The 13,769-nt window shown below is 40.6% G+C and overlaps 1 protein-coding gene across 1 annotated transcript; it reads left to right on the forward strand.

The window, feature by feature from the left end:
• Positions 1-11,765: 11,765 nt before the first annotated feature.
• LOC147623278 (abscisic acid receptor PYL12-like) lies at positions 11,766-12,958 on the forward strand. The gene has a single exon (XM_086821392.1). The coding sequence runs from the start codon at positions 12,117-12,119 to the stop codon at positions 12,714-12,716; it is 600 nt and encodes a 199-aa protein (XP_086677518.1). The 5' UTR covers positions 11,766-12,116; the 3' UTR covers positions 12,717-12,958.
• The last annotated feature ends 811 nt before the right edge of the window (positions 12,959-13,769 follow it).

Raw genomic sequence — 13,769 nt, forward strand, 5'->3', positions numbered from 1 at the left:
TGGGTATGAAGGGTTTGACTCAATTTTGCTTCAATCTTTCGCATTCGATCCTCCACCGGGCATATGTTCTCTGTTTTTGTAGAGTCCAAAAAACCAGAATTTTTTCCTTCACAAATTGCCTGTAATGCATCAATTTTCCATGCAATGACTTGCCCCAAAGTTGCTAATACATGTGTTCATTCACAATACATGAGAGCCTCAGTGTTTGCTTTGCATTTGATCCAATACATTTGCCAAGACACACTCCTTCATGAGCTTTCCATTAAAGCTTCAAAAACAGAAATTTTCTGCTTGCTTTTGCACCTTTAATCTTCTCTTACACTTGCTCTTGATACCTGCAATCCGCAGAGGGGGTCTTGCTACACTTACCAATGGTCCTTAGCTCTCAGATCTGATGCCAGTGTGTGCTCCACAGCTTCTCCTTTGCTCCAAGCTCCAATGGCTTCCTTCACAACTTTTTCTTCTTCTTCCCTCTTCTCTCACTCACTCTCACAACTCAACTAATGATCTCTAGGCTCTGATACCATGATAAAAAACAGAAGCAGGAGGGAGCACACACAAGAGAAGCAAAACCTAATCCATATCCATCAATCATAAAGAAGGAGAGAAGCCATAGTCATCATCTCTCTCACACACACAAAGGAGAACACAACATAGTGTTATGTCCACACTACAAAGTAAACCTAATGTAATGTCCACACCACACATGACCAGTTGGACGCGGTCATAAACACACCACACGATATCTATCTACCATACTGTCACTCTGTTAGCACCCATGTGCTATCCTCCAGCTGTATACGAGCTTGACATTTTAACAAGGACTAGACTGATGGATCCTTAAATTGAGACTCAATTCTGTTATGGTATGATAGATGAAGTAAATCCTAGACAAAAATTGTTCTATGGAAAAGAATCAACGGCTGTGCCTCTCAATGAGGAAAAAAGCATTGGTCTCTATGATCCAAGTGTAATCTTTTCCCTAATCTGACTTGGGACTTACGGGTTCGATCAGATCAATTCAGTTAGTTAAGGCTTTTGACTACGTTAGAGAAAAGTTATCCTGGAGGAATCGCTTGTGCTTTCCGGGCAAGGGAAGTTTTTCCGGGATCCATTTTGGAAGAACCGATGGATTAGTCTCTTGTCCGAATATCCATGGGTGAGGCCCCAAGTGTGAGACCCTGCCCCGCGTAAGAAGTGCTACTTCCGCTGCTAGAACCCCTGAATTCGTTGCGCAGTGGGGATAGGGACCTCACAAGGTCAGAGGCTGAAAATTCTTCTTCTTCGTCACACAACAAAAGAGGTCTACAAAGACGATAAAGCGACTAACACACATAATAGAGTATATACAAGAAGTCCATAATGTGAACACGCTAAGTGGAGTGGGTAGGTGTGGACTAATCGGTGTAGTTCAGCTGTAGAATCTCTGGCAAAGATATGTCGATGCCAGCTACCAAACCCGCCAGTGATGTAAATGTCGAATAGTCATGCAAGCGCCTTGTGAGTGTCAGCTCTGTTGATCTTGACATCTCAACAGCATCGACCCCACCAAACTAGGGACATGTAAAAGTTTTATCTTCAAAGAATGTCTCGAAAAACAAGCATGCGCAACTAGACACTCGTGAAAGAAAACCACAAAAATTGGCAAAGGGGATAGCCGAGTAGTTATTAAAGTGGTTCGGAAGATGGCACAACCACCCATGCATTAACCTTTTCACCAGAAGAGGAACATTTGCTATCTTTAGCCACCCGTGCTAGGGAGCCAATTGACCCTGACTGAAAGATCCCTGCCCCCTCTGCGCAGCAATGAATTCTGGGGTGCTAGCAGCGAAAGTAACACTTCTTGCACAAGGTAGAGCCTCTCACTCGGGACCTCGTACATGGATATCCAGACAAGAGACTAATCCCTTGGTTCTTCCAAAACCGAACTCAGAAAAACTTCCCTCGCCCAATAGACATAGGCGATTCCTCCAGGATATTTTATTCTAACGTAGTCAAGGTCTTCACTAACCAAACCGATCCGATCGAACCCGTAAGTCTCATGGTCAGATCAAGGAAGATACTTGCACTTGGATCATGGTCAGATCAAGGAAGAGACTTGCACTTGGATCATAGAGTCCAATGCTTTTTTCCTCATCAAGAGGCACAGCCGTTGATTCTTTTCCATAGAACAAGGGTTATCCGGGATTTACTTCAACTATCGTAGTTTACTAGAATTGAGTCTCATTTTAGGGATCCATCAGTCCAGCCTAATCCTATGGCTTAGCCAACTGCCCAACCACTGTAGTGATAGGATCCATTTAGGAATTTGGTTATGTTTTGCCGTGAGTACTAGGGAAAAGAGTTCCGAGGCCCCCTAGCCAGCGCTTCAAGCAAACTTCAAGATAGTCACACCACTTACACACCCAATATGAAATTTCATGTTTCACGGATTCAACTGTCTTTTTAAAATAATATTTTAATGAAACTGTAGTATCACTGATCATACTCCTCCATAATATCTAGCTTGAATTCCAATTTACAATCATTCCTTCATCAGTGTACCTATGGCATCATTGGCAACCAGAACGCTCACCACACCTGTTCACTCATTAGGGGCCTTTTCAATAGTTCCTATCTCATAATACCCATAAATATAATCAAATAAACAAAATCCAGATGGACCTCTCCGTTGAAGATCAGCAAGGCCAATCAAAGAGTCATGGACTCATCCATTGAGGACCAACAAGGCCAATCAACCAGATCCATACCCGAGTTCAGAAAACAACTCTAACTCCTTGTTCTATTTTCTTCCTCGAACGCACTCATGGGTATCTTCGGCAACCCAGAGCACGAGCACAGAGCACGAGCACCGTATGGTCAGCACCCTCTAGGCTCCTTCGCAGGTCACCTAGCGCTTCACTCACATAGGCCTCTTCCTTGGTCCCTCATCCACTATACCACTGGAAGCTCACCATTTCAATCGAACCTCGCGGCTGACCTTACTATGCGAGATGTCCTCCATTGACTCTCCGTCAGCTATTGCAACTTTATCACTTAGGTCTCCATGACCTCATTCACAAGATGGTGAAAATGCTTCCCCAACATTCTTGACATAAAACAGTCATTTAAAAGCAGGTCATAAATATAGTTTCTAACGAGTATCCAAATTTGGTTCGCTCGCCTCGATTTGCGTGTCGGGTGTGAATTTTTTTTTTTTGTTCGAGAGGTTCTCTTGGTCATAGGGGTTCAGACCGTTCGTCGATCGGACGCCCGGTCGTGCATTTATTAAGGTTTAAAGGTAGCCGATTTTTAACTAAAATGATTGAAATTTGCGTATAGGCTTGATCCGGTGTCCGTTTTGGATGCTGTAAAATCTTATATTAGGGTAAAATCGCGCGCAGATTCCAAATTTGGGCTCAGAATTTGAAGATTCTAAGTAGAAATGACTCAAATAATAAAATCATTGATTTTTATACCATAAAAACTCATAATTACATGGACATTTCTTTACTAGTGAAGATGGGTATGTTACACCATAACTCAGTGGGTGGACTAGTAGGTGGTGTAGTCCAGCTGTAGAATCACTGGCAAAGATCTATCATGTCAGCATCCTACCAAACACGCTAGTGGATGTAAGTGGAAAAAACGGTCACCCAGGCATATCATAAGTGTCAGCTCGTGTTGAGCTTGGCATCTCAACACAGAGTTAGAATGTAATCCTATGAAACAGTGTAGAGAGATGAAACAGAGCAAAAGAAGAAGAAGAAGAAGAAGAAGAAGAGAGAGAGAGAGAGAGAGAGAGAGAGAGAGAGAGAGAGAGATAGCACACAGAGTATTATACACTCACTTGTCTGCTTGTTCTTTATCATTAGCTTCAAATAAAAGGCTCTCTAGCAGAAAAAGTACCAAAAGGATTCTCAATACAATGAAAATTTGAAAAGCAGACTAGCGTGCGTGCATGGGATCTGTAATGTGATAGTTCACATGCATTAATTCATCATTTACCTAACCTAAAACATACTAATAGTATAGTACTACATTTTTGAAAGTATAGACACCATATCAAATAAAATTTTGAAAAGTGAACGACTTTGTAACGTGCATTAATTCATCATTTACCTAACCTAAAATGTACTAATAGTGTAGAACTACATTTTTGCCAAAAGTGCATACATTGTATCATGCTTTCACCCTAAGCTCAATAGCACTAATTTTCTTAACATCACCTCCTCAAAGTCTTCCGTACTGATTTGAATAAGTAAAACTTGTGGCATGAACTTCAAAAATTTTTAAGCTCAATAGCACTTGCACCCCACCTAGCCATAATGCTAACTTTAAGGGTTCTTAAACTCCACATGCATCCTACTAGTAGGCACCACTTTTCTTCAACAATCATGCGCTCTTTGACTCAATTATTACATGTGACAACAAACTTAGCTCCTAAAAATTAAACACATTAACCCCTGCATGCACATCCGCCCCCCTCCTTTTCCCAAAGCTACACCTAGTATCCATTCTTGCTATAAGTGCATCCACCAACCTTAAAGTCTATATAAATATTTTTGATGCTCTCAATTGTCACACGATATAACAATGCATAGATACACAAACTTGTATAAAAAAATAAGAGCCATTGAGGATCCTTACATAGATATTGTTGATGCTCTCAATTGTGACATGATATCACAATGCATAGATACACACACTTGTATAAAAATATAAGAGCCATTGAGGATCCTTACACATATATTATTCTCTTTTATTTCTTAATAAATAGATTGATGGTATGATATAAGAGAAGTAACTTCAAATGTGTACTCAATGTGTTTACAGGCACATATACAATATGAGGTTGATTCCCTTACAAAATGAATTAACCTTTTTTTGCAGAAGGAGAATATGTTTATGATAAGAAGTCTTTTTGCTAAGTAGCATAGTTAAGGTTAAGTTGTCCTTTTTTCCCAAGGATCATATATTTAGGACCTTCTCTTTTTCTTCATGTATAAATTAATGAAATGATATAAGAGAAATAGCCTTAATAAATACAGTAAAGGTGTTCAGAGAGAAATATGCAACATAAGGTTTATTGCCTAGGAAAAAGCAAGAAGTCTTATTATTCATAGTCTTATTTGCACCATATATCTTAGTTCATTTTTTCTATACAAACAATTAAAGAATAAATATAAGAGGAATAGCTTGAAAATATTTTTTGCACGTGTTTAGAGAGGTATAGGCAACATAAAGTCGATGGCCCTGAAGAATATATATATAAGAGAAATAGGTTCAAAAAATATATATCAAAGGTTTTTAGGGAGACATATACAACATAATACTGTAAACATGGTTGATATATTTCTTTTTAATCTCACAATGACAAAATTTTAGAATTTAAGAAATTCAAATAAAGATCTTTTTAGGGATAAAATTTGTATGATGAGTGAGACATAACTTTTGGTGGTGTTGTAATCAAAGTGTATATAACATGTGGTAAACCCAAATCTTGTTAAATTTGGGTCATCATATTAATGAAGATAATAGTATCATAGAAAGAAAGGTGCTTCAACTCTCTCATTTGGGGATGCCAAGTGATGATGTGTAGGTTAGTGGTAGTGTACACGTCAAAAGACTACTTGATTTTAAAGGTAATAATGTGTAACAAAAGAGTACTTGATTTTAATGGTGGTAATAATGTGCATCTAAAGAGTACTTGATTTTAATGGTAATAATGCATTTTTTCCATAATGTGTATCTTTTTTTTGTGTAAAGTTTTGTCAAACCACAATAAAAAGCTAACAGTTTGCATCATTGACGTATGGTTAAAATCATGGAGGTAAGAAAATTTGACATTGTATGGGTACACATTTAGGGCAACTTTTTAAAATGTTCTCAATTTTTTGGAAAAGGTCATATTTTGAGTCATTTAAAAACACTTTACTCGTGAGTAAAGGATTTCTCAAATTTTCTTTATAAATACCTATTTTTTGGAAAAGGTCATATTTTGAGTCATTTAAAAACCCTTTACTTGTGAGTAAAGGATTTCTCAAATTTTCTTCAAAAATGCCTATTTTTTGAGAGAATCTTGTGATGATGCTAAATGTTTCTCCTTAGCAGATAATATTACCCATATAATATTCATAGGTTTCGTTCTAATATTTAAATCTTCAATATGGATGCAAATTTTCTTCTTTGAGCTTGGATGATCATTTCAAACTACATTCTTTCATGGTCAAGAACATGCTCATTGGCAAATGGCTTATGAGAACTGGTCTTAAGCGATGAGATCAGGTTAGCTACTCGGAAAATATCTACTAATTTAGGAAAGATGCAAATAGATGGAGGGTTGCATTTGTAATGGCCCCAACACGTAACAAAAGAGGTTCGATATTCGAGACACTCACGCTCTAAATTTAATTCATATTTTTGGGAAAAGGAGCGGTGTGCTACAACAAAGAATGCATGGGATATATTGGAAAGGATGTGTTTGGTAAAAAACAATGCTATTCACGTGTTGTATCTTCAAAGGGAACTTGTTAATGGCTTGTTAATGTAAGGATCCTCAAAAACAATGCTACTCAAGATATGTATCTTTAAAGGGATCTTGTTAATGGCTTGTTAATGTAAGGATCCTTGAAGGAGATTCTATGGTATCTAATATTCCACTAAGATTTAAGATCTTAGAGATCATGATGATATGCAACAAATTACTAAAATGCTTAGTAAATTGCCTTCTTTTTACTCTCCCTTTGTACTAATATCTCATTTAAAGGTGAACAACTAAAGAGCTTATTAACTAACATCTCAATTTAAGGTGATTTAAAGAGCCTCTTAGCTTACTTTTACATGAGGAAAAGGTTGGATTTTGTGTCAAATGGAAAGAAGAAATGGTACACAATGGTACATTATGAAGCATGATGCATCAAGTAAGGAGGAAAAGATCCAAGAGAAAAAAGATTCAAAACGGTTTAAAAAAGTAGCCCATTAAGAACCTAATATTTATGCTTACCTTGTAACAATAAGATTTTGCAATTATTATTGATGATGGTGAATTCAAAATTTTAGGATCCCTTATGGTTAATGTATTTACACATGTAGAGAGATATGCTATAATTGGCAGGCTACCCCATATCAAGAGCACTAAGGAGGACTTGGAAGTTGAACGTTTTGGATGGATATGATGCCTTTAATTTTCAACTATTTGTCATGCTTTAAAAGAAATTACTACCTTGATAAGAGAAAAGCATAGAAATAGCACAAGACTAAATCAACGTCATAGAAGCAATTTAAGAAACAAAAAGTATTCTTATTGATGACAATTTGTAGTACTACTACTAAGATAGCAAGGAAGTGACTAATGATTGACACTTGCGCAGTGGCCATTCTTATGGACATGTGTGCAAAAAAATTAAACATGCATTTTGGATTTTTAGATTTCAAGAATACTCATAAATTTATAATTGAAAGTGTCACATTTGCTCAAATTTTTGTTGTTTGTAGAAGTAGTAATAAAACCTTTAAAGTTATTGCTACTTTTTACAAACTGGTCTATGTAAAAAGCATAAACTAGTCTACTTTTTACAAATTGGTCGATGTAAAAAGCACAAAACTAAACTAATTGATCAAGTATGTTGATGACATGGGTGAAGAAGAGAAGACATATGCATTATGCTAGTACGTATATTAATGCTGTTCTCAAAGATTTTGCACTAATGTTAGAAAAAAATGGTTTTAGTGCATTTATATTGGTTGCCAAGGATTTTCTATGCCTTTAATTTAAGGAATGGATTTTCCTTTATTTTACTTATAATACTTGCACTTAGTATAAATTATTGCAATAAAAATCAATTGATTTAATAAGTAGTCCTCATTTGGTTAGATTATTGAGCATTGTTTTGCACCTTTTTTACAATGACTAAGCACTTGCCATGTGACACATGCATTCCTTAACTTCCTTAACTTGATTATGTGGAAGTAATAAATGCACTCACTTTTTGCATTAGATAGACATCAATGTGTTTCAATTCTAGGGTTGAAACATCAAAGCGATGTGGAGCCTAAGCCTTAAGGACCCGTTGCCACGACCATAAAATTGACAGTAAGTTTCTAGTTGGTTTATCAGCTAAATTTGGTCATGAATCCTTAATGCCAATCAATCTGGCAACTAAGGCTATATATATTCCATTTCTATGCAGAGTTTAATTTCCCACTTCTCTCAACATCAATGTAATAGCATATGCTATAGTGAAAAAGGTTTACAAAATCATAAAAATGTAAGCAAGCTATATTAAAATGAGCCCCCTTTTCACCTTTTTGCCTTTTTTCGAATTCAAAAAACAACAATTGAGAGCTGGACAATAAGAGAAACCTATGTGTTGAGCTTGCATCTAGTTGCTCAATCAAGCATCCGGACCTACCTACATGGAAACTCAAAAGGGAGCTACCACAACCATTATGTGCATGGAAATTGGCCCCACGACTTTTTAACTTGGCACATTTTGGCTCAGCTACCAAAAGGGAGACCACTTGAGTTTATTGGTTCCATAACCAAGCTAGGCTTGGTGGGTTAGAACTTGCGTTACATATGGTGTATTTTTTTTGCAAGCCCAAAATCCTAAGCTCATGTTTAGTACTAATTTAGCTATAATAAAAAATTTTGGTGATTTTTCAATGGAAGTGTCCTTTTTAATAATAAAAAAAATGTCACGTTGGAAGTGTGAAGGGCCCCAATTTTGTAGTCTAATAATCAATTTAACCCTTTCAAAAGGGAAGCTGAAGTTGAGGAAGTCCGATGATAGTGATTGGAGCAGGGGACAATGTACAATGGGTGGTGGACAAAATCTGGTCCAGGCCGGGGCCAGGGGGTGGTGGGTGACCTGGAGTGAAACCGGCCAGAGAGTGATCGTGCAAAATCTGAGAAAAAAGAAGAAGAAGAAGTTGGGTGCAAGTTGCAAAAAGGGGAGCCAATGGGAAGCCCGCGCGCCTCGCAAGTTGCAATACGGGGGTGGGGTGTGGACGGGTCAAGTGGCATGGGTGAAAATCAAGCTCGTGCGTTGTGATCTGAATTGAATTCAACGCAACGCAAGGACAAAGCCTAGGGCCCTTCCCCTCTTATATCACTTAATTATATATTATTTGAATATATAACCAATGGTGTGCAAATTTTGCCGGACAAGTTGCGTGACACAAAATGGCAATCTGAGAAGAAGACAGTAAAAGAAAGGGCTCCACAGTGTTGTACCATAGGTAGGTACCCTTTGCCAATATATATATTTTTGAGACAAAATGTAGCCGGAGTACCTACATTTGAAAGTTTTGTAACCACAGAACTGATTGAAAGGGGCTGTGCACACGCCCCACAAGTGTGCACATTTTTGTGCTATGGTGGACGTGTGTTGGCATGCATTCTACCCATGGCCCATGACCCACCAATGCTCGCTCGTATGGCCACCGCTTGTGATGCTTTGGGGAGGTACCCACCCCATGTAGGGCTAATTCCTCCACGTGCCCATGGCCAACACGTAGGCGTGGCACCACCTTTGTATAACCCCACCTTCTTTTCCATCGCAGTCTGCTAGTGGTGTCTTGCCTACACACTGCACAAGTGTGCACATTTTTGTGCTAAGGCGAGCATGCATTGGCCATGCATCCTTTGGTCATTCGGACACCTAATGTTTGTTCGTGTATTTGGTTGGAGCCTTGCAATCGCTCATATGGCCACCACCTGTAATGCCTTGGGGAGGCCACCCACCCGGGTTAATTCCACTTGTGGCCCATGACCCACCATGGCCAACATGTAGGCGCATCGCCACCTTTGTACAACCCCCACTTTCTTTCCCACTGCACTCTGCTAGAGCGGTGGTTGTTCGAACACCTTGCTTAGCACCCAGACCACTAGTGTGACCACTGGTGTGATGGCCACTAGCCTCCTCTTTTCCCTTTTGCTATTTATTTATGCCATAGTTACTTTATTTTTTTTCAAATTTGTACATGAACAATGGAGGTCGTTGGATGTAACTCCATGCCTTTGATGTGAACAATCCCCCATTATATGAGGCACACATGGCACTGCGACAGTGGCCATGCCATCAACAGAGTATGGATTTTTCCTCAACCAAAAATTGCATGTTGTGCACATGTGAAGAAGACTTATTTCGAGTTGGTGCTACAACTTTATCTCTTAGCTCGATTTTGCTAATCTTTCAAATACGCTGCAGTGATGTGTCATATAACTGCTGCATTAGCCCACATGGTCTTAGTGAACTTACAAAGCTTTGCAAAGTGGCAGCTTTTCAAGAGATTCTCTTAAGCTGCTAGTTTCCCTCATTTTGCTAAGGCTTACTCTTTTGTATCTACTTATATCACTTAGCAAACTTGAAAGCTATTTAAAGCAAGTTTCTAAAGTTTAGGAATCTCCATGGGACACAACGTTAACTTGGTTGTCGGTCCTAAAGTCTAGCTTTGTGGGGTAGAATACTCACGTGACATCAATGACTAGATGGGCGTGACAACCCCCCTTGGAGAACACTACAATAAGTGAACTGTCGAGAGCCATTTTTGATTGGGTTGCTTCTTCTAGAATGAAGAAAAGGCACGCGATGATGATGGTGCGAAGCGTTTTCAAAACGAAACAAATTTTTCAACGTTAACTTGGTTGTCGGTCCTAAAGTCTAGCTTTGTGGGTAGAATACTCACGTGACATCAATGACTAGATGGGCGTGACAACCCCCCTTGGAGAACACTACAATAAGTGAACTGTCGAGAGCCATTTTTGATTGCGTTGCTTCTTCTTTAGAATGAAGACCAGGCATGCGATGATGATGGTGCGAAGCGTTTTCAAAACGAAACAAATTTTTCAATGGATCAATAATAATTCAAAAGGTTTTTTGTCTAAAATTGAAAGTTTAAAAATAAAATAATGCATTGGATTTTGTATGTCTTTTTTGAGATGGAGGAGAGAGAGAGAAAAAAAAAGGTGAAAACGAAAACCATGCAATAAAATCACTCATTAAGTATAGAGTTGTATTAAAACAAACTCTTTGAATCTAGATTTCAACAAGGTCAAGTTGCGTGGGGAAGAGTGATGATGATGATATGCCGACATGGACACTTGTTGGTGGCCACGTTGGCAAGATGTCGACCGCTGAAAGAAGACGGTGCAAGTTGCAACTTGAAAATTTGCAAGGTTGCCAACTTGCCAAGTGGGCTGAAACTAGCAGATGCCAAGTGGGGGAGTTGCAGGCTTGCAAAGCAGGTTTTGCCAGGGTAAAGGGCAAAGTGGTGAACCGCGGAACTTGCATCCAAGGGCCGTTTCGTCACTGTAAAGCGGTTTATGTGAAGGCTTACGGTGGTAAGTGCTCGGCCGGCACAACCTAGCTGGCTGATTACTCAAACAGCAAGGTCACAGTCACGTGCATCGTCGCTTACCTGGCAACCTATTGGCCAGGCAATACGAGACTGGTTCAGAAGCTCTGGGATGACATGGCAATGTGTGCTGACATCTCCGCAGCTGCGCGCCTTGTGGTCAGTTGCTAGCAGAATCGGCGCCGCCGGCCCCGGCGTTAGCTACCTAGAGAGGGAGAGGGGTCAGCGTCAACGAATCTGGTGACTACGATGGGCGGCGGCGTTTCGGCTGCGCCGCCACGGCTCTCCGAATCTCGGCCGGATTCGACGGAATCTCCGCCCTATGAATACGGTTGCGTGGTTTATTATCAGCTGACCGTCGATCTCCAAATCATAAGATTGGGTGATTTACGTTATTTAATTATATCGTGCTCACTATCCTTTGCTTCCTCTTCACGCACTAGTTCCTCTCTCTCTCTCTCTCTCTCTCTCTCTCTCTCTCTCACTACCGTGCATTGCCTGTCTGTTCTCCGCTCATATCCCCTTGACTCTCTTCTTCTGTACCACTCTCTCCACAGCTCTAAGCTGTTGAGCCTCCTCTCTTCCCTGTATATACCTACCCCCGCTTCTCCTCCCTGTACTTATAATTATCCTCTGCATTAGCTCTGAACATACTCTCTCATACTTTAATCCCTGATCCAACGATCCACGATATCACTTCGCTCCTTATGATTAGGAGCTAGAGACCTGTTTTAATCCTCTCCCCTCTATACACCCTACTAGTTGGGCAGATAGCGATGAAGCAGCCAGGCTTGTTTTCTTCTCTAGTCCCCCAGCACCTCACAGAAGAAGAGTTCATCTGCTTGGGTGATGTTACCTGGAGCTACCACACTCATCAAGCGCTGCCTCATCAGTGCACATCGACGGTGGTGCAGAGGATAAACGCTCCGGTGGCTGTGGTATGGCCGGTGGTGAGAAGGTTCGACAAGCCACAGTCATACAAGCACTTCATAAGGAGTTGTCAGATGAGGGGGGATGGCAACGTGGGCAGCATAAGGGAGGTGAGTGTGGTATCAGGCCTTCCTGCAAGCAACAGCACGGAGAGGCTAGAGATGCTAGATGAAGACAAGCATGTGCTGAGCTTTTCTGTGTTGGGGGGAGAGCACCGACTCAAGAACTACAGGTCAACCACTTCACTCCATGAGTTCATGAAAGAAGGTAGGATATGGACCATCGTCATTGAATCCTATGTTGTGGACATTCCGGAGGGCAACACCAGGGAGGACACCAGCACGTTTGTTGATACTGTGATCAAGTGTAACCTGCAGTCTCTTGCGCATCTCTCTGAGCGCCTTGCCTCTAAGCATGTTCGAGATCCCCACCTTCACTCCCTATAGTAAGTATCATCTGGCTTCTGCTCCATATTTTCTTTCTCTAAACTCCATTGCTAAGAAGCGACGCCTTTTTGCTTCTTGCTATTTTCATGGCCACCGCCACTTGCCTCCTTACAAATCAATGATTTGTTACTGTGGGTTCTTCTCCACAGGCTTACACTGTTGTTCGGGTTCTTCCTCTTTGCACATGCATGCCTCTTCTGTGTAATCATGTGTTTGATTTTGGAAATTATCCACGATTGGTGTTGATTTTTGAGCTAATTATAGCTGCCTGAAGGCTTGTTTAAGTTCATTATCACAAGCGTTAGCAATTTAATGTCGAGTTAGGGTTTAAATGATGGACGCAAGTTATTAAGTCATGCTATGAGAGGCTTTTTCTTGTTTTAGGGGGAAAAAACGACTATGACTGTCATCGAAAATTAAGCGTTCTATGGAGTGACCCATAGCGTGTAGGCCATGCTCCTGTTGCTTCAAGAATGGCTGGATAAGTCAGTATTTTTGTGACGTGTAAAATTTTCGCAAGTAAAACAACGCTCACACTACAAGGTAGCCAAAAGTGGGTTAAACGGCCGTATAAAATGAAGCCTGTTGGATACAGTACCCAAAAGTGGGTTAAACGGCCGTAAAAAATGAAGCCCGTTGGATAGTGTGCGCGGCGCGCCGCCGCAGTAGCCGTCGGAGCGAGTCTGCAGGTTGCAGGTCCACACTCACATGTTCAAGCTGGATCCTAATGGGCGAAGCAAAGTGCAGCTCTTTCGGGCCGTTGTGGGGACGTGATGCATGCTTTCCCGCCAACTCCCCTTCAGATTTGACTGTTTCGCACTCCATCGCCAACTGCCCACTACTGCTTGTTGCTTGACATAGAAGGGGCCGAAGAAGTGCAGAGAGATCAACTCCATATCTGTAGAGCTTCCTTTCTCAAGAAAGGAGGCGAAAAGAAGCGGGAGGCCCACATTGAACGAGTCGGTGTTTTTCAACACTTTTCTTCGGGCATGGTTGATCTCTTCCTTGTCAGAAAAGGTGGGAGGAGGGTTCGGGACATGTGGGAGGAGAGAG

The sequence above is a fragment of the Cibotium barometz genome, chromosome 27 (genome assembly GCF_041138505.1).
Source record: "Cibotium barometz isolate CiBa-2024 chromosome 27, ASM4113850v1, whole genome shotgun sequence".
Classification (NCBI taxonomy): domain Eukaryota; kingdom Viridiplantae; phylum Streptophyta; class Polypodiopsida; order Cyatheales; family Cibotiaceae; genus Cibotium; species Cibotium barometz.